The 19,426-nt window shown below is 42.3% G+C and overlaps 2 protein-coding genes across 2 annotated transcripts; both read right to left on the bottom strand.

The window, feature by feature from the left end:
* Window positions 1-673: 673 nt before the first annotated feature.
* Window positions 674-12,278, bottom strand: LOC139928208 (dynein axonemal assembly factor 8). The gene is given in 24 exon segments (XM_078284520.1): window positions 674-686; window positions 1,082-1,167; window positions 1,279-1,499; window positions 3,216-3,273; window positions 3,461-3,555; window positions 3,664-3,883; window positions 3,993-4,141; window positions 5,216-5,254; window positions 5,432-5,485; window positions 5,935-6,255; window positions 6,730-6,894; window positions 6,986-7,117; window positions 7,317-7,443; window positions 7,845-7,999; window positions 9,085-9,325; window positions 9,391-9,567; window positions 9,705-9,818; window positions 9,920-10,111; window positions 10,447-10,551; window positions 10,660-10,851; window positions 10,934-11,078; window positions 11,527-11,751; window positions 11,824-11,978; window positions 12,210-12,278. Coding segments are annotated over 24 exon segments (3,450 nt in total).
* Window positions 12,279-17,459: 5,181 nt separating this feature from the next.
* On the bottom strand, window positions 17,460-19,193 carry igfals (insulin-like growth factor binding protein, acid labile subunit). Its single transcript, XM_071920684.1, has one exon. It carries the CDS (start codon window positions 19,191-19,193, stop codon window positions 17,460-17,462), a length of 1,734 nt encoding a protein of 577 aa, XP_071776785.1.
* Between the last annotated feature and the right edge of the window lie 233 nt (window positions 19,194-19,426).

Genomic DNA, 19,426 nt, shown 5'->3' with positions numbered 1-19,426 from the left:
ATAAGAAACATGTCCCTTATTTTGTGACGAGCTGTATGGATATGTAGGACACATTATCTCCTGATAATCGTAGAAAATATTCTGTTGGTATATTGATATTTTTGTGTTACGAACACAAAACTAGCTGCAAGTCTCTTAGAATACTAGATTTTTTTTCTACATTAAGAATTGTGTACTGCATAATATTTTCTGTAGTGTATTACTAGTTTGTTAACACTTGTTAAAATGTTACACTACAGTTATGCAATGGTTTACAGAATTCACAAAATTATTTTTTATCATCTTGAGAATTAAAATAATTTTTCATCTGAAATGTGTGGAATACTTTTTGTCTCAAACACAAGCTACAGAATAGGCCTTTTAATATTGCGTGTTCCTTTAAAGTCAAGCAGACACCAGAGAAAAGCAAATGAGTAAGACCCTCTACAGAGTATTAGACTTTATTTCATTAAAAAACATTTTTAACATGTATTGGATTCCGGTGTCTTGAAGAACAGAAACATTTGCTGAACAATGTGAATTGTGAATTACATCCTTGAGAACAGGCGTCCTTCAAAACGCAAAAACAAGTTGCTTAGCTCGTGGGCAATGTATTAGGAAGGTTGCATTTTGGATTCCTGTGGCACAATGGCATGATGGCTCTCAGGAGACAAGACATCAAATAGGTAGCATATCAGCTGCTTGGCCTGGAGGAGCGGACAAAACATAAATAGGTCAAAGGTGCCTTGTTTATGAATAACAAAGTAAGAAATATTTAATACCCCAACTGAAAACATTCTGGACAATACAACAAAGCTTATAACAACATTACAGCTGCTTGGTTTTCAAAGAGTAGCTGAAGAGAGGATTTGTTGTAACCCCTTTGAAAAACAAAACGTAGATCTTGAGACAAAAACTTCATCATGCACTCAGATAATTACCTCTTTCTCACTGCTTGGGTAGATGATCATTTCGCCCACTTTTTCCAGGTCTGACCTCTCTCTGTAAATGCTATAGTGTAGAAGTAAAGGCATAAGAAAAGGTGTCTTATACAGATATACAGATAGCCTAAATGCATGCCTTGACCAGCCTGTTTCCTTACCTTTCAAGGATGAAGTCAAATCGGGTCACAATGTCATCCCTCTGTAGAGCAACAATGAGGCAGGGGCCCGTGTGAAGGTGAGCCATCTTAAAAGGACACAACAGACCGGGCATGCATAGGCATTTACTGTACCATCTGCAAGAAGCTAGAGTGTACTGTTAATTTAAAGCAACCTGTTTCACAGCCACGTTGCTCACCCTCCCATTTCTCTTCGATGGCACTGCCAGTGTCTCGGCGATGTGTCGCCTCTGCTCGTCATCCAGTACACTCAGCCTCCCTGCCACCAGATGGCAGTCTGACCTCAGCAGCTGCTCCAGCAGGTCCAGGTGGGATGGCACTTGGCTGAGCTGAAGAACATTTGAGGGTAGCAGCAGGCAGGTTGTCTGGCAGACAGCACTGTGTATCAAGGACCCTGGTACTAACAAACAAGCAAAACAGGGCGTTTGTTTTTTCAGCAGTTTACAAAGGTCATCTGGAGCTGAGTCATAACAAATTTCAACATCCAGTCCAGAAGAATCCTTGCCAATGTGCCAGTAAATGAGTAAATAATTTAAAGGGTGCCATTTTGCACCAGGCTGAATCTTTGATCAAAGATTGAGCAATGTTCAATTTGTTCATTTTCAAGTGAGTTTAATACCCAAGAGGATGTGCTTCACTGTGATTATGGATACAACAGTGATGCAGCTCACAATGTTCTCAAGGGTCTTATTGCTTTTAAACAGCAGTTACCAACACACGCACTGTCTGCTTCTTCCACAGTAGTAAACATACACAAGTAAAAAACAGGAGAAAACGAGAGAGATCAGTAACTCTCTGGTTACTACAAGAGTAGGTATAGCAGCCAGTAAAGCACAGCTTACCATGCTTTATTCAAATTATCAGTAGGGTTGGAACGCATCTTTGACCAATCAGATTGCTTGCTTGAAACCACTTGTTGTATAGTAATATTTATACAACAACCTGGGCAGTTGATACAAAGGCAAGCATGTTTACAAAATACAGTTAGTAGAATAATGATTTACACTATATTGCATCATACAAGTCATATAAAAGTGCTCTGTGTTTGATTTCATGAAGTGGCTAATGGTCACATGATTGGTTTGATTTCAGCCATGATTTTAATTGTGACATAAAACTGGTGGCTCTAATAGAGAAAGCTGATCGGCCAGTTTCAGCGGACCTGCTGTGTTGCACTACACAGTTGTTCTTGTTTGTTTGATGTTGTCTGGACATACTGAAGCAAATTCTTTCAGTGGAGGAGGAGAAGATTAGGGATGATTTTGTACATTAAGCAGATGTTTGCAAAGTAGACAAAATTACCAAAGGTCAGAAGGTTGCACTTTGAAATTATGTGACAGTGGTGATACCTTGCTGGCTTTTTTTCCCTACTAAACTAAAATTTCTGACGTTTAATGTGGCTATACTAATACTACCTTTTTTACTTGCTTTTTAAAGATCAGGTGTGAATCAATGACTATCCCAAGATATTTAATACATGCAAGCAGTCTCGCTAATATTTAAAGTGAGACAAGATTGCGTGAAATAGTCAGAGATGCTGCGCATGACTGCTGTTAACTTGGGTGTCTTCTTTTGGTATGCACATATACTGTATAACGGTATTGTCTGTGTACATCTGGGTCATTACATTTGGATAAGGTCATTGACAAGAGCAGAGGCCCCAGGATAGATCCCTGAGGGACACCAGTAGAGCAGTCAAGACAGCCTTGTTCCAACCCGTGTGCACTGGCTCTCTCATTGTTAGTATGACATCATCCATTTTATGGCATTTTCAGAAAAGTTAAAATGTGAGAGCTTGGACAGTAGGACATTATGATTTACAGTGTCAAATGGCTTATGTAGGTCTAAAAACACGGCTCCTACAACACCACCTCTGGCCAGCCTGGATTTTATTCTCAGTCTCAGCTGAGTGGTGTTTTCTGAACCCAAATTGCATTTTGTGAAGTCAGACATTTACAGTGTTCAGAAAATCCACATGATGCTCTGTTATCACTTTTTCTGTACTCTCAGAAGTTGTCGTATAGTGCTCAGACAGGCCTTGTCAAATTCCAAAGTAGGCCATGAAATGTTTCATTTCTTTCATGAAAGTAAAACCAATAAGATAAATAGTACAAACCTCCATTTAGTCCTGATGCCACTGGGGGTGATAGTGATGCTGGAGCCAGTGTGTTGCTCTGTTCACGTGCCAGAGAGGCTAAAGGGTCTGAGCACATACTGAGTATCTGAAATATAGCAACAAAAAAAACAAATATTTGTCTTTCATGAATTTGAAAATACAGGCCATGCACACACAGAGTAGGTTTTCAACCAAAAGTTTGAAGTCTGTCACCTGCAGCCCTGTATGTGACATTAATACTGTACCTGCTCCTGTCTCATTGTATTGGTCTCAGTGCAGCATAGCCCCTCAGGGAAAAGCCTCTTCACATCCTGAATTGCTCTCTGATATGATCCTGATCCTACAACATTGGTTACTGACATATTAAACATAGCATAGCAAGCCATTCTGTTGTTGAGACGGTAATTGATCTCTGAATGTGTACCAGTATGGGGTAGAGGGCACTGACCATAGATGACACTGTGTAAATGACCTGCACCATAACAGGCCCTCCACAGAAACTGGTCCTGAGCACGGGCCTGGTCCTGCTCCTCAGGGCCCAGCACATCCAGCAGTCTCTTCACAGCGTTCTCCCTCTGGAGGCAGAGAGCCAAGGAGGGGCCAGAGCACAGATACTGCACATGGGCTTCAAAGTCCGAGGGGTCCTGCACGACAGAGGGAGAAAAAAACTGAAAACTAAAGAATTTTCTGAATTATTAAAGCTTACAATTGCATCAATGGAAAGCTGTTCGTTCTGTTTCTACAGATGTTTTCACACATTACGTTTTCTGTAGACACCAGCGATGCAGCACTGGTTTTGTCCAGGGTCACCACACGCAGGCCCACCAAAGTGAAACCACTCAGCTGGACTTGGCGGAGTATTTTTGCCAGAGCATGATTCCAGACTCTCGGCTTGAACAGGCACAGAGTGAGCAGCATCTGTGGATCTGAACAGAAAGTCTGATTGGTTCTGCTGCAGGATAACTGACAACACCTCTGTTCTCTTAATATTCAGGATCCTCAAGTATTACATTCATGACTTGGCGCATTTCCAAGTTACAGTAGCATATACAAATTTATATCCCTGGAAAACCAACTCCTTCACTAAAATATTTTCTTTTTGTTGATGAAGCCAATCCATGTTTTGAAAGCCAAACAATTACACCAAATCTTACAGTATGGTGTAAAGCTAACATAATTTGATTATCTCCTGACATATGCCCATTCACTCCATTTTGGCACAACTATTATGTTTCAAATCAGTACCAAACCAATCTTAAAACATGTAATTACACATCTGAAAAATATCTGCAAGGATGGCCTGTCCATGACCTTTGAGCAGTCACAAGTAAAATCCAACCAACCAAACTAGGGCTGCAACTAACGATTATTTTCATTGTCGATTAATCTGTCGATTATTTTCTCGATTAATCGATTAGTTGTTTGGTCTATAAAATGTCAGAAAATGGTGAAAAATGTTGATCAGTGTTTCCCAAAGCCCAAGATGACGTCCTCAAATGTCTTGTTTTGTCCACAACCCAAAGATATTCAGTTTACTGTCATAGAGGAGTAAAGAAACCAGAAAATATTCACATTTAAGAAGCTGGAATCACAGAATTTTGACTTATTTTTCTTAAAAAATTACTCAAACCGATTAATCGATTATCAAAATAGTTGGCGATTAATTTAATAGTTGACAACTAATCGATTAATCGATTAATCGTTGCAGCTCTAAACCAAACAATTACAAAATCCATTACTCTTACAATTAGGATTCTTAAAAGATAAGTCAGCCGTAGCCACTGTAATCAAAAGCAACCCAGCAGCTCCTGACATTTGTTTTCTGTTAGAATCATCTTTGTTTATATGTATGTTATGTTTGTTTCGGTGTGTTAAAAATGGAATGCACGTATATGGGGATATTTAGCCAGGATATGCGCTATTATCCAGAATAGTGTATGTGTGCAAACATAGTCATAGATAGCAACGCAAAGACATTAAACTGAAGCATCTGAACTCACCTTGCACCTTGCAACTGAATAGGGACTCCCTCAGAGAACCTACAATATAAGGACAATGGTTAAGTGATGGATACTTAGTCATGTGTGTAACTGCAATGCGCTGAAATTCATTTGGTACTGGAATCAATATTAAACAAGTCTAAGTCTAATGACAGCTGTTCAAATTACTTTCCATCCTTCAGATTGGGTGTCACCCTTGTGATCGGCAATACACACCAGTTGTGTTGCAGGTTCTTGGCAGGAATTTCAGTAATAGGCGCGCACTGTGATCTGCAGAGGAGAGAACGATGGTGATTAACGTATTCAGATACTTGAATTTATTTTTACGAAGCATAAAACATGATCCATTTACATCTTTTATTAGCCACCAAGCAGTGCACTGCATTGCCTAAGTTGTCTCCAATGACTACACTGACTTGAAATATAAGATCCACCCACAGGATCTACTGCTGCAGTTTTAGTCACACATCAATCAAAAGTACCTATTTATTCATTTTTCTGTCTCAACTGCTCAACAAGAAATATCTTCCCAAGTGACACAAATAAACAAATATGCTTTTTCCAGGAAAAGTTCAGAAGCATTCTGTAGATGATATTCATACATCTATGTTTCTCATGTAAAGTGGTGATTAGTATAGGCTCAAACAATTCTAATTGGAGCATCCCTTGAGAGAGTTGATATTTGATTGCGTGTTCTATGCAATGCTCATTGAATTTACCTGGAATCATCTCTCCCTCATTAAAGAGGACGGAGGCTTGTCTGAAGGCCAGTTCAGGGGTGGGTGACATCAGTATGCTCAGGTTGCCGGGGTAATCGTGCGGTAGGAGTTTCCGCAGCGAAGCAAAAGCATCCACCCTTCTGAGAGCACAGCTGAGGGCCGGGGATGACATCAGGCTGACCAGGCTGCCGCGCCACAGCCGCTCTCCCGCCTCGTAAGGACTCAGCTCTTGGGCCTGCGGTCGAGTCAGCGCAGGCAGCCACTTCAGGCCGAGCAGCTCGTATTCAGCGTGCCCTACATCACCTGATATATTAGTCAAGTCTGGGATGGCAAGGTAAGTGAAGAGAATTCTGGTATAATAAAAATCAGAGTTATAAAAGAGTCAAATTAGGGTCAATCCTCTTCTTTCCTCTACACCTGCGAGCTATCAGACTTTGTCACAATGAGCAGCACTTGTGTTTTTTTTGTTTTTGTTATAACAAATCATGTATGTTCTTTATTGAGTACTATCTCGCTAATAAAAGCAAGTAAAAGTTGTGTCATAGTGAAAATTTAACTATGAATCACATCTTAGCTGCAAATTTTCACACAACTCCCTAAATCATCTCCTTATATGCAGTGAATTTAGCTGACATCACACAATGGTCGAGCTTACTTCTGTGTTCTGTTGTGTGTGTGTTGCTGTGTTTAGTTTGTTTGGACTGTTGCTACACTTCTTTTTTATTTACCACCACCTCCAGCCCCCGCACCCCAGGACAAGCTGTGTTCTGAGAAATACTTGTGAACTTCACCCACCTTCTGGCCCCCCTGTCAGCACTCTGTGTAGGAGGCTCAGTCCCTGGCTCATATCCTTCCCACACAGGGTAAAGATCACCACCTGCTCCATCTCAGCGTTGGATGGACACTTTTGACGGGACAGGACCACACCAGAAGGGTCTGGCACTGCCCACATACACTTAACTGAAAAGGAAACGTATGAGAAACATGACCAGGCAACAGGGAGAGGAGCGTCTACTAGAATCTTCACTGATATTGAGTGTACAGTGCTTACCAAAGTTATTGAGCAGGCTGTCGCTGTAGGGCACGATGTGGAAACAGCAGCTTGGCTCCACTGCTTCAACACCATTAAGCCTGGAGCGGAGGCAACCCAGCAGCTTTTGTGCCTCAAACTCCCTGATCAGGGCTGAAACAACAGGACAACTGGCCAAGGTTACTTTAATGAGAAAGAAAAAATTGGCAATGCAGTTTTTCTACATTATCTACCTGCAGTTTCTAGACAATCAGAAATATTTTTATGCATTTGCCCTTGGTTTGCTACTTTCAAATGTGTACTTTTCATATAGTTTCAGGAGATGAATTATGCAGTAGATGGGATTTGCTACCTGCTGGCAGACTTGCACAGTGGCGCAGGCCATTCTCCCTCCTCAGTAGTAAGATCAGACAGTGAGAGGAAAGCTGCACCTCCTCCTGATCCAGGGTTACCGTGGAAGGATTGCTGAACACAAGTACCTGGGGATAAACACACAAGTAGACTTCAAGAATTCGATGAAAAGTAGTACAAGGAATAAAGAAGTAAAAGGAAAAATCAGTTTCCTTTACATTCATTTAGTTGTGGTGTCCCCCCCTCTCCCCACAGCTGGAAATACAATGAATATTCACTATCTCAGCTTATTCAGCTTCTTGAACTGCAGCACCTACTTGAAATGATTCTCCAAAGGACCCATCAGTCAACCTGAGTCTAAGAACCAAATCATCTACCCTCACTCTCCACACCTACAAAAACTCTACAGAAAACACTGAAATTCACTACAAAACTTCTATTCTATTCTATTCTGTCAAATATTGTTCTGATGAAAGCTGCTGAGACTGGATGCCAGTTTGGCCCATGAAAGAGGGTCCTCTCGTTGCACCTGCCGGCTGGTGAGTCCGAGGGTTTTGGCCCACTTGCTGTGGAGCTGCAGCCTCCGCAGCCCCCTCAGACTGAAGCCTCTGCGGTCGCACACAGCCAGCACCTGGCTGTAGCAACATGGAGCCACGACAGGCGACACCACCAGCAGCATGTCAGCTATGCAGGGGGGGAGAGGAGACAGGTAGAGAGGGTTTAGCAGCTCTACTTCTGTGAAAACCAGATGTGGACACAAACCAACATTTTTCCCCTCATGATGTTTTTTTCAGCTCACTGTTGAGTTACCTTTTGTTGTGGCACACAAAAAGGCAGATGACCTGGTTAAATTGGACAGGCTGCCTCCCACTCCATCCCCTGCAGGTACGACTCTACATACACAGGGGATATTTTTTTGTAATTGTTTGAAAATGATTGATTACACTATAATAATAAAGAATCAGTGTCAATATCATAAAAGGGCTATAATCTAGTAGGTGACACTGAGTTACAGGCAAACGCACTGGGATGGTCATGTGGATCTGTTTCTTTGGTGAGGTGCCTGCTAACTGCGTGACGTGTTCCAGACTTCAATTGGTAGTAGCTGCACATTCTTAACTCCAATACAGAATCAATTTTTAATGATTGCTACCAGTGTTTGAACAGATAGACTGTATTCATCAAGGCTGTATGCTGTATAGTCATATCAAAAGACTACCATGAGGCAAATACACAGACTGTCAGCTATCGATTCTGACTATTTGCTTTCATGTTAAACCGTGCCAGGAAAACGGTAGCAGTTGTGATCTGTTGCTCCAGTTGGGCGTAAGCATTGGTAAAAATTAACTTAAAGTAAACTACAGTCATCTAATGTTGATATTTGGTCACATACCTCTTACATACAAGAAATGTCTGTAACTCTTTAACTCTTTAACTGCTGACATTTTCCAGCATGTACCAAATACAGATTCTTGACTCTATGGGATTTCAGTTGTAGAGATGTAGAATGTCCTGTTGAAGTGCTTAGTTTTATTATGGTCTATATCTCTGACTGTAAATGACTCTGACTAGGTGAAATGTGAATACAGCAAAAATAAATAAATTTCACATAACTCCCATAGTATTTTTTTGCATTAAAGTTACTACATTTTCAGAATACACAAAAAACACAGTTTCAGGTTATCCCCAGTTATTACATTATAACTAGGCTTGATTTAGGCACCTCTCCAGTGGCATTCTGACAACAAACCTATTATTCAGAGGTTGGCTGTGATTCTGTGAGTTTCCTCCTTGAAGTCTTCCTGAAAACCACAAGCACAGTTCCCTGTGCACTTGCTTGGCCAGGTGAGGGGAGTAGAAGAGTGGAAGGTCTTTGCTTCTGCAGTGGAGAGCGTTGATGGATGCTGGATTTGTCTCCTTGGCCAGTAGAGGATCTGAGGGACCAGTTAAATCCTGCCACACTGAGTGGGCAGAAGGACCCCGAACAGCTAGGGCAAGGACAGGCTGACTCTGGATATCAGGTACACCCCCTATGAGACAAAGGGAAAGTTGTTAATCTAGTAATAACCAAGTACACACGGCTCTGGAGGATTTAGTTATGTTTTACCGGCACTGTCGCTTGGTAACCCCTGTGGCGGATAGAGGAGCCGCAGGCCACACACATCAAGTCCTGAATCGAGGAGGAGCTGGAGGGTGTGGTGAGTTACAAGGGGCTGTAGGAAGAAGGATTTGTACCCTAGAGCAACTGCTACCTACAACAAGAACCAATGACAAGTAACATAAATTCAGTTACTGCCATTACTGTGACCCACTGCTTTGTGGGATCAGAGGAACAACTATTTGAAAGGAACAACTCTTGAAAAGCACTCTTCAAGGACAATGGCCTCACCTCTGTGTGCAACTGTTGTGTGACCATAGTCTCTCTCCTCTGACAAATAGGCTCCTGAGTTTCCACAGTCTGCCAGTAAAAGCCTGGACTGAGACCAAATGTCCTATCTATTACCTGAAACACAAAGCCAGGGGAACAAAGTATAGTCAACAGAACACACAATCATCTGAGTGCTTAGAAATGTATCAAGCTGCGCTCGGTCTATAGCAACACACGTTTTTGTCGGAGCTGACGGAGATAAAACAATTTAAGCAGGATGAAGGCAGGTGGATGGCTGGGGCGTAGGCTTGCTGGTCCAGCAAGATTTTGAGCTGAGGTAGCCAGTGGGCAGTTACACTGAGCGAGGTGTGAGAGAGGAACCTGCACACACGGTGATAGAACGTGTTGCGGGTGTCCATATGCCATTTCTATGAAAAAACAAAAGAAGTACAGCATCAGTGCTCAGATCATCAGACATGGTGGAGCCTAAATACTAAGCATACTGTTCTTTTTTTTTTCTTTTTGTTTGTCTCGCTAAATCTGCTCCTACCTACCTTGTGTTTTTCATTATGCTTGTCCTACAAAATTTTGTTTACCACTGATTGGTGACCTAGCTAGACACATTCTCTGTAAAGTCCTCTGAGACATGCTTGTGATAAAGGGCTATATAAATAAATAAACTTGACTTGACTTGACTTTTTTTGTCATTCACCCTTGATTTATAACGGTGTTGAGGGCTTTCTCCATGAGACACTGCTAATACGTGCAACGCCAGTCCATCCTCCCTCCACAGCTGCTGAAGTCCTGCAACCCAGAATGGGACCTGTGCACCAGCCTTGTGTTCATCACACCGGGGGCCCGGGCCGACCTAGCACACACAGACCGGTCACCTCAATGTGCTGTGGTTTCAACTCAGTGTCACAAATAACTAACTCTGGCATACATTGGCAGAAAGGAGAAGAAATTATTCACTAACCAAAGACAGAAACCAAGCCACTAAAGCATTGTATATGTGTGATTTGGTTGCAGCTGAATCCAGATTTTGTGCTTTTCCATGACTGTTGCCTACAACCACACCGGGGCTGGGTAGACTGACAGTCAGTAGCACATATCCCTTATTTTCAATATCTGCTGGTAGGTTATTGATTGACTGTAGGTGAGAGGCTTCCTGAAAAACAAAACACAATAAGTGCGCGTAGAGATTTTGTAAAAAGTGTGTTCATTCCTTGCTTGCCTTTTGTGGCACTTACAGCATCATAAAGAACGTCAGTCTTCTCTGCAGCTGGCTGCTTGTCATTGACAGATTTGGTTGGGTGATGTCTTTCCAGTTCCTTAAGAATTTTCTGGTGTTCTGGTTGCAGTGTCTGCTTAACTTGCTGTTTCTGTGGTCGGTAACTACCAAATGCATTGTTAAGACGCTTGTTTAATGTCAAGGTTGTGGAACTGGCTAAATGAAATAATTTGAGAATCCATACCTCTGCTGCTTTGGTTCTTTGGTTGTACTTTGCTGAGTTAACGGTGGGCTTTCCACCTCAGGCTTTTTGGACTCTGACTGTACAGGTGAAGACTGTTTATCTACCGACAGAGGTAGCGACTTATGTCTACATGTAGGAGCTAAAGGTTGGGGAAGCTTGTCTTTCAGTTCCTCTCCTTGGTTTCCCAGCTCTGAATCATGAGGCTTATTGGAATGTTTGTTCTCATTTCCATTCATCTCCCTTAATTTCCGAAGTAACACACTCTTGCCAGTTACTTCCCTAGGAGAAGAGCAAAATTAGAATATGACCTGAAATAGAATGTACTGGACTGAAGCGTGACTAATATTTCTAATGCAGGAAATATTTACCTGTCCCCCGTCCCTGATCCAGGCTGCACTCTAAGATTGGGTTTCTTTGCAGGTGGTGTTTCCTGGAGAGAGCTATGTTTGGCTACTGTCTTGGATTCTGATGAAATGCTGGGGCATGTTCTTGGTGTTTTTATTGAAGGATCAGGGCAACGCAAGTCAATATACACAGTGGTGCATTCCTGGTGGCTCAGCTGCAACTCTGCTGCCGTCCTTTCCAATGATTTGCTCCATACACTATTCTTTCTGCATGACACACAAAATGCATGGTGATTATTGTATTTTTACCATTACGCTCACAGAACTTTATTAGTGATTCTAACTTACTTGATATGGGTGGGACTTTGCAGAGGCTCTGACTGAGACACAGGCTTTGATTCAGCCCCAGATGACTGGCGCTTGCAGTAAGCAACTAGCCTCTCCATTATATCGTCCTGGGACCTTTCATTGTCACCCTCTATGAGCAAAATAAGATAGATAGATAGATAGATAGATACTTTATTTGTCCCCGTGGGGAAATTGGTTTGCAGCAGAATCACAAGGCATTTCATCACAACATCACAAAATCACCAGTAGACATACTTGAACATACCCATATCATAATAGTCACAAATAGACATGCAAAGTCATCAGTAGACTACTCGTAGACATAATAGACATACTCGTACATGTGCCCATACACATACCAGGAGGAGGGGGACAGGCCAGACCAGCTGGACATCTTTTGTGACCAGGAAGGAGTGGCCAAAATGCATGGGGGATACGGTGCTGGTGAATTACCTGTTTAAAAATGTAATGGCTTGTGGAACAAATGAAAACTTGGATCTATTTTTAGTGAATAGAGGGAGGCAATATCGTCGCCCAGATGGCAACAGTTCAAATGAGGAGGCAAGGGGGTGCCTCTGGTCACCCACAATGTTGTTTGCCTTCTTTAACATTCTATTTCTGTAGATGCATTCCATACTTGGTAATGTAATCCCTAACAGTTTACTGGCCATTGTTACAGTTTTTCTGACTGTCTTTTTCTGTGCCTCAGTAGCATTGCCAAACCAGCAGATGATGCAGAAGGTTAAAACACTTTCAATAAAAGCACAGTAAAACATTTGGAGCATTTTGTTGTGGACATTAAAAGATAGCAATTTCTTTAGAAAGTACATTCTTTGTTGTGTCTTAGTACTTATGAGGTCAGTCCACAGGTCCCATTTAAGCTTATGGTGGAGCACAATACCAAGGTACTTGTAATCTGTAACAGATTGTATTGGCTCCCCATTTATAAAAGTAGGGTTAGAGGATTGCAGCCTTCTAAAATCTATGGACATTTCCTTTGTTTTAGAGGTGTTTAAGAGAAGGTTTGACTTCTCACACCAATTTAGGAAGTAGTCAAGAACTGGCCCATGCTCCTCCTCCCCATCATATAGGAGGCTCACCAAGGCAGTATCATCTGCGTACTTAATAAAGTGCCTGTTAGGGAAAGTGCTAGTGCAAGAGTTGGTGTATAAAATAAACAACAGAGATGATAAAACACATCCCTGGGGGGAACCTGTGCAGGTGGTCATTTTGTCAGAGAGTGACGTACCTACTCTGACCTGCTGGATTCTACAGCTAAGAAAATCAACAATCCATGAAATCAAGCCAGCTTCAAGTGAAAATTCTGTGGCCAATATATCTGCTAAAATACTGGGTTGAATAGTGTTAAAAGCGGACGAAAAATCCACAAATAAAATCTTAGCATGAGTCTTTGGTTTCTCAAGGTGAGTGTGCAATAAGTGCAATAGAGTCAGGATTGCATCCTCGACCCCTCTAGAGGCTTGATATGCAAATTGCAAGGGGTCCGTGAGGTGCTGTGTTTGTGATACAATGTACCTCTTCACTAGACACTCAAAGCACTTCATGACCAGGGATGTCAGTGCTATTGGTCGGAAGTCATTGGGCCCTATGGGTCTGGGAATTTTTGGCACGGGTACAATTATAGATGTTTTCCATAGGGTAGGGACTTTGTGAAGATTAAAAGAGGACCTAAAGATATCAGTAAACACTGGTGCTAGCTGTTCAGCACAGTGCTTTAAAACACTTCCACAAATGTTGTCAGGGCCTGGGCTTTTTCGTGGGTTACAGCCTCTAAAAAGGTGAAGGACCTCTGATTCCGTGATAGTAAAGTTGGGTGTAAGGGGGGGAAGGGGGGGCATCACAGTGGCAGCCTCAGCACGGTTGCCACTCTCAAAGCGACAAAAGAAGGTGTTGAGCCGGTTTGCCATCTCCAGTCCCTCACTACCATTCAAGACAAGGGTAGGTTTTCCCCTGCCCTTGTGTGGAACACTGGTCATGGTTTTAATTCCCTGCCATGCCTCTCTGGAATTGCCGGAAGCCAGAGAGGCCTCTAACTTTTGTTTGTAGCTGTACTTGTCCAGCTGTATTTGTCTTTTTATTTGTCTCTGTGTGTCCCTTCTAGCTGTTTCATCCTGGTTTCTGTAAGCTTTTTTCTTCTGAGTTATAAGTTTCTTTAATTTGTTAGACACCCATGGCTTATCATTAGGATAAACTTTAAAGGTCTTAGTAGGTATCACAGAGTCTACACAGAAATTGATATAATCAGACACTGCTATAACCTGATCATTAATATCAGGGCTATTAAAGACCTCCCATAATGTGCAGTCGAAACATCCCTGCAGAGCCATTATGCTATCATTGTTCCACACTTTGAAATAAGGGTTGATCTTGAATTTATAACACAAGCTAGTACATTAATTTACACACACTCACCATAAATGACATGCAAATTATTAACCTATTCATCCCTCATGTATTTTTAATTCAGTACATGCATAGGGGCCTGTGTTATAACTGTACTTACCTGCATGTGCTTTTGCAGGTTCACCAAACACACATCCCCGCACAGACGGCCCATCCTCTTTGAGAGTTTGGAGGATATCATCCAAATCCCATTGGTCAAGCAGCTGATTTTATGTACATTGCAAAAGCATTAGTTTGTTGAATGAGAAAGTGCAAAATCTGGTGAGTATTCACCTGCATCAAGCATGCATATTCAATAATGGTGGAGAAATGTTTCCTTATGGTTTTCCCAAACTGGAAACTCACCGAAAATGAGAGAATGGGGAAACCCTCATCAGATTTTCTGTTGTCCAAATGTGTTTTTACAGAGGCATTCAGTTTGGCTCCTCTGAACTCCAATATTTTGTTCTCACAAGCATCAGTCTGCAATGGGTGTACAAAGAAAAGAAAAGAAAAGAAAAGAAAAGAAAAGAAAAGAAAAGAAAGGAAAGGAAATGAAAGGAAAGGAAAGGAAAGGAAAGGGCACAGAAGTACATTTGGGCATGTTTGCTGTAACATGGCTCTAGTGTCATTTATTCTCCTTGTGTGGCTGCCAGCTAATACAACCTGCTTACCCCAACATCAGCAGAGGAGTGCAGTGTGCCCCGCTGAGCTACAGCAGTGCTTTCCACGGCTTCACCTTCATACGTCACACTTTGGTGGCAAGAGGTCTCTTCTGACTGGCATGTCTGTGCTGCAGGTATCCACAGCTCCTGATCAAGGGAACACACACACACACACACACACACACACACACACACATCAAACCGAACCAAACCAAACCATTGACCATCATTCGTGTTCCTGATTCGTTTATGATGGTGCTGTGCCAATTCATCAGGAAGTCCACATTATTAGAGATCACATTGACTTACATGAAACTAAAATCGACTGACCTCTGTTTCAGCATCTTCCAGTGAAAGACACTGCAAGTCCTCCTGTATGTGAACCTTCGGGGAAACGACTGCTGGTCGTTGAAATATGGTTATATTGTCTTCATTCTCGGACTGTAAGGCGTAACATTATTTGATGTTAGCTGTTTTAGTTAAAGTGACTTTTCGACTATGATGTTGTCGGCAGTTAGCTTAGCTAACATAATACTAGCACATTCTTTAGGAACGAAGAAACTTACAGATGAAGAATCGGAGTCGATGGACGGTATAAATAGTTTTACACTCTCCAAAAGTGCATTCCAGTGCGACGAAGGATTCAAATCCATTTCACTAAGTCAGCAAGAGCAAGTTTGCAAAAGACATATATAAAGTTGGTTAACTTTATATAATGTTATGCACAGCTAATTAGTTAGCTAGCAAGCGAGTTCACACTCTTGCTCTCAGTAGAGTAGTGTCTTTGGTTACCATGGCAACAGAACGCTTCTGGTGCAGCACGTGTGCTTTGTCAATACTGCTGCCTCCAAGTGCTGTCGGAAATTATGTCATTAAGACTTGAGCCACACATGAACAACCGAGTTGCTCAGTCCATAGAAACATGGAATTTGCAGCTTTCTGCATGGTTATGAGGCATTTGGGCTGTATATTGGCGTGAATGACTACTGAAAATCGGATTGTGTGAAATTTTAAATGAACACTGTATGGCGGAAAATTTTGACTCCTACCATTTTGAGTCCTTCCATTCCTGCAAACGCACCATCCTCATCACCTTGCGACCAGAAGATAGGCCTACTGCCAAAAACACCACTCAGACATGGCAGATAGTCGTCGTTGCATAATGAGCTACCAGGTTGTCAACCTGCACAAGGCCCAAGAGGAAAATTAGCATTGAGCTTGGCTATTTCAACGGCAAGTATCGGACTGCTCAGTTTAGATTCAGCATTCCTACAGTGCAGATTTCCAGAGGGTCTGTAAGTATTCTGAATTTGACGTTTGACGTTGAAGTTTGCTAGGTGACACCTGACGCCATTCCTTCAGTCAACTCAAATAAGTAACTATCTGCAAGAAGCCACCGCTTTTTATTCACAGGAAATAATAGCATCCATACTGTTTCCCCTCTCTTATGCTAGCGTCTGTCCAACACAGCCTGTTTACAGTTTACATGTGGGATGACCACATGTAAACAGGCTGTGTCCAGTATGTGATTGGCCTAAACTTGTCAATCTTTATTTACAATGTGGCTGCACGAAACCAGTTTTTTTTTTCGTAAAAATGAAGGCAAAGATGTGTTTAGTGAATTTATTGGACTTTGGTGATTTGACAACAGTACAAACTGAATTTAAAGTCACCAGCACGGGGTTTTAATGCACCAACACACACATCTAGAGTATCCATGAAGACAGTTTTGAGTGACACAGAGCTGTATAGATTTTTCCCCCTGCCTGTTACTTTTCCAAACTTTTTCCTTTTTTGTCAGACCATTCCATCCAGCCCAGTCTAATGGCTTAAAGTTAACATTCAAATTAAGTGAAATAATGCTCACATTTCAGTTTCTATATAAAGTATACATTAGTAATTATAGCCTAATGATAAACAAAAATGTGCCCAAAATGATATTCAGATGCCTTTTTTGTCCTTTTGATTTTTACATATATGGCTTAGTATCGGGCTCCCAAATATTTGTTAAAAATTATTGAATAATATTGAATTGAATAATTGATAATTACTGAATACATATACAGTCCATCCTTATATTTTATGTCAGTATAAACTGAATCAACTCAAAATGTTTCTTGAAGATTGGGTCCAAAGTAAAATTCTATTGGATTTTCCCTTTCCTGCAGAAATAATAAGTCACATTTCCTTTTAACTAAAGCATTCACTTTTTGAACATAACTTGAAAAAGTTGAAGCGAAGAAATATTGTTGGTCTCTTCAGTGGAAAGTTGTCTTAGAATTTTGTCAAGCCTTAAGATGGCGGCATTTGATTGTCTGTTAAAGATGTATGTGAAATGAGACCATGAATCACATTGTATGCATTTTTATAGTCTATAACTAAAACCCACTCACAGTACCCCAATCAATGCATCAATGTAACTGTTTCAAGCTAGAGATCAGAAATTGAATTTAAGTTGTTGAAAATATTGAAGTTAACCATTCAAAAACACTTTCTACTAGTAACAAACCGATTCTGTGGCCATGTCTGTAACTTGTCCACTCAGCAGCTAAGGAAGTGTTCATTGTCAGTATCCCGTAGGTCTTGACCAGCTAGGCTTGGTGGGCTGCTGCATGTAATGTTGTTGTAGATGGTGACGGTAGTGTCAGGCTCTTCGCCCTCTGCGTGGGTCTCCACTTGCCGAGGTATCACCAATGGATTCCTCAAGCTGTAATTTCTGAGTGGAAGGGCACTGCAATCGCATTTCCACTGGTTCCCGGGCAGCAACAGTTTTTCCATACTCTCTGGGAAATCAGGGAGAATGCTAGTCAAAGCATTATCTCTCAGGTCAAGGTAGCGCAGCCTGGGCAGTAGCTGCTTTGTGCCATTCTGCAAGAATTGTCGAAAAACATTGTTGGACAATAGCAAGTACTCCAGATTCTTGAGGCCAGAGAATGTGTGGGTTGTGAGAACCTCCAGCTTGTTGAAACTCATGTCTAGCCCCAACAGGCCCACCAGGTCCACAAAGCTCTGCCGTTCCACCACAGAGATGTTGTTGTGCTGCAAGAACAGCCGCCGTAGACCAGAGAGTCCGATGAAAGCTTGGGTCGTGACCTTCGTTAGACAGCCTCTGTCCAGATGAAGGCTGTGCAGCTTTGACAAGCCTTTGAACACTTGGTCCGGTAGACCGTGGAAACAGCTTCCGGACAGGTTGATGACAGCCACGTGAGCGAGGCCTGTGAAACTACCCACTTGTGCCTCTTGCACCTGATTGTGCTCTAGCTCGAGGACCTCCAGGTGACCAAGCCCTTCAAAGATCCTCTCCCCCAGGGCTCGGATCTTGTTGTAACTGAGACGTAGCTCTTCTAAGTACTGCAGATCGCGGAAGGTCCTGGGCCTAATTCCAGTGATGGAGTTGTTGGAAAGGCGCAGCACGTGAAGACTGTGGAGACCCAGGAAAGTCTCATCATGCAGAGCAGTTAGTCTGTTGTTTGTGAGATCCAGCCATCTGAGTGACTTCATGCCTACAAAGGCTCTGGGTACCACTGTCACAATCTGGTTCTGGGCCAGGTAAAGCTTTTGCAGTTTCGGGAGTTTCACAAACACATTCGCTTTGATGACCTTGAGGTAATTTCCAGTTAGATCCAACTCCTTAAGCTCAGTGAGACTTTGGAAGAGCAGCGGCTGTAAGTAAGCAAGCCTGTTCCCTGCCAGAACCAGCTCCCGTAGGCCATTCAGGTCATGGAAAGCTGTTTCAGGTAAGACTGCTATCGAGTTCCACCCCAGGTTGAGAAGCCACATGTGTGAGAGGCCCGCAAACAGCCTTTCCTCAATACGAGAGAGCTGGTTGTTATGCAGACTAAGTGAGGCAAGGTTAGGTGTGTTCTGGAAGATTGTACCTGGTAACGCCCGGAGGCGATTTCGCTCAAGGTGGATGTGCGCTAGCGACCTAAGCCCTTTGAAAACCTGAGGGTCAAGTGTCACCAATTGGCCGCTCTGTAGATTCAAAAAGTCCAAGTTGGTAAGATCCTTAAAAGAGGCTGCTGGCAGGGAGGTGAACAGGTTAGCATCCAGCCAGAGGGAATGCGTGGACTGCGGCATGTCCGATGGGACTTGCGTTAAGTTACGAGCGCTGCAGTACACATTGGGCTCCAAGCTGTAGTCGTCATGCAGACAGGTGCATCCCTTGGAACATGGAATAGGCTCTTCGGTCACCTTCTCTCCCGCTGTGTCAGGGTCTGGCAACACCAGTGATGTTCCCAGGACCCACAACACCAACAGCACAATGGTGTGCATAACAGCTGTGGGTAGAGTATCAAGCTGTATTAAGAATCAAAACATACATGTAAATTCAGTCTTGGCCTTCTTTGAGACTCAGATCAGGTGATAAAGAGCAGCAGGTTGTTAGAATGTGATGCCTCACTTTTAGTGTAATCAAATTATTGTTCTGTAATTTTGCATTGTTTTAAATTTTTTGGATGCCTGAGGACCTAAATTATATTGTATTATCTTACCTTAAATCTGAGTGG

This window comes from Centroberyx gerrardi, chromosome 7 (assembly GCF_048128805.1).
Source record: "Centroberyx gerrardi isolate f3 chromosome 7, fCenGer3.hap1.cur.20231027, whole genome shotgun sequence".
Lineage (NCBI taxonomy): Eukaryota > Metazoa > Chordata > Actinopteri > Beryciformes > Berycidae > Centroberyx > Centroberyx gerrardi.
Note: the sequence above shows the minus strand (reverse complement) of the source record. Positions and strands in the feature narration are given on the sequence as shown.

What these genes read in the sequence shown, in the direction of transcription:
- igfals (XM_071920684.1), bottom strand. Translation starts at nt 19,193, where the DNA reads ATGCACACCATTGTGCTGTTGGTGTTGTGGGTCCTGGGAACATCACTG.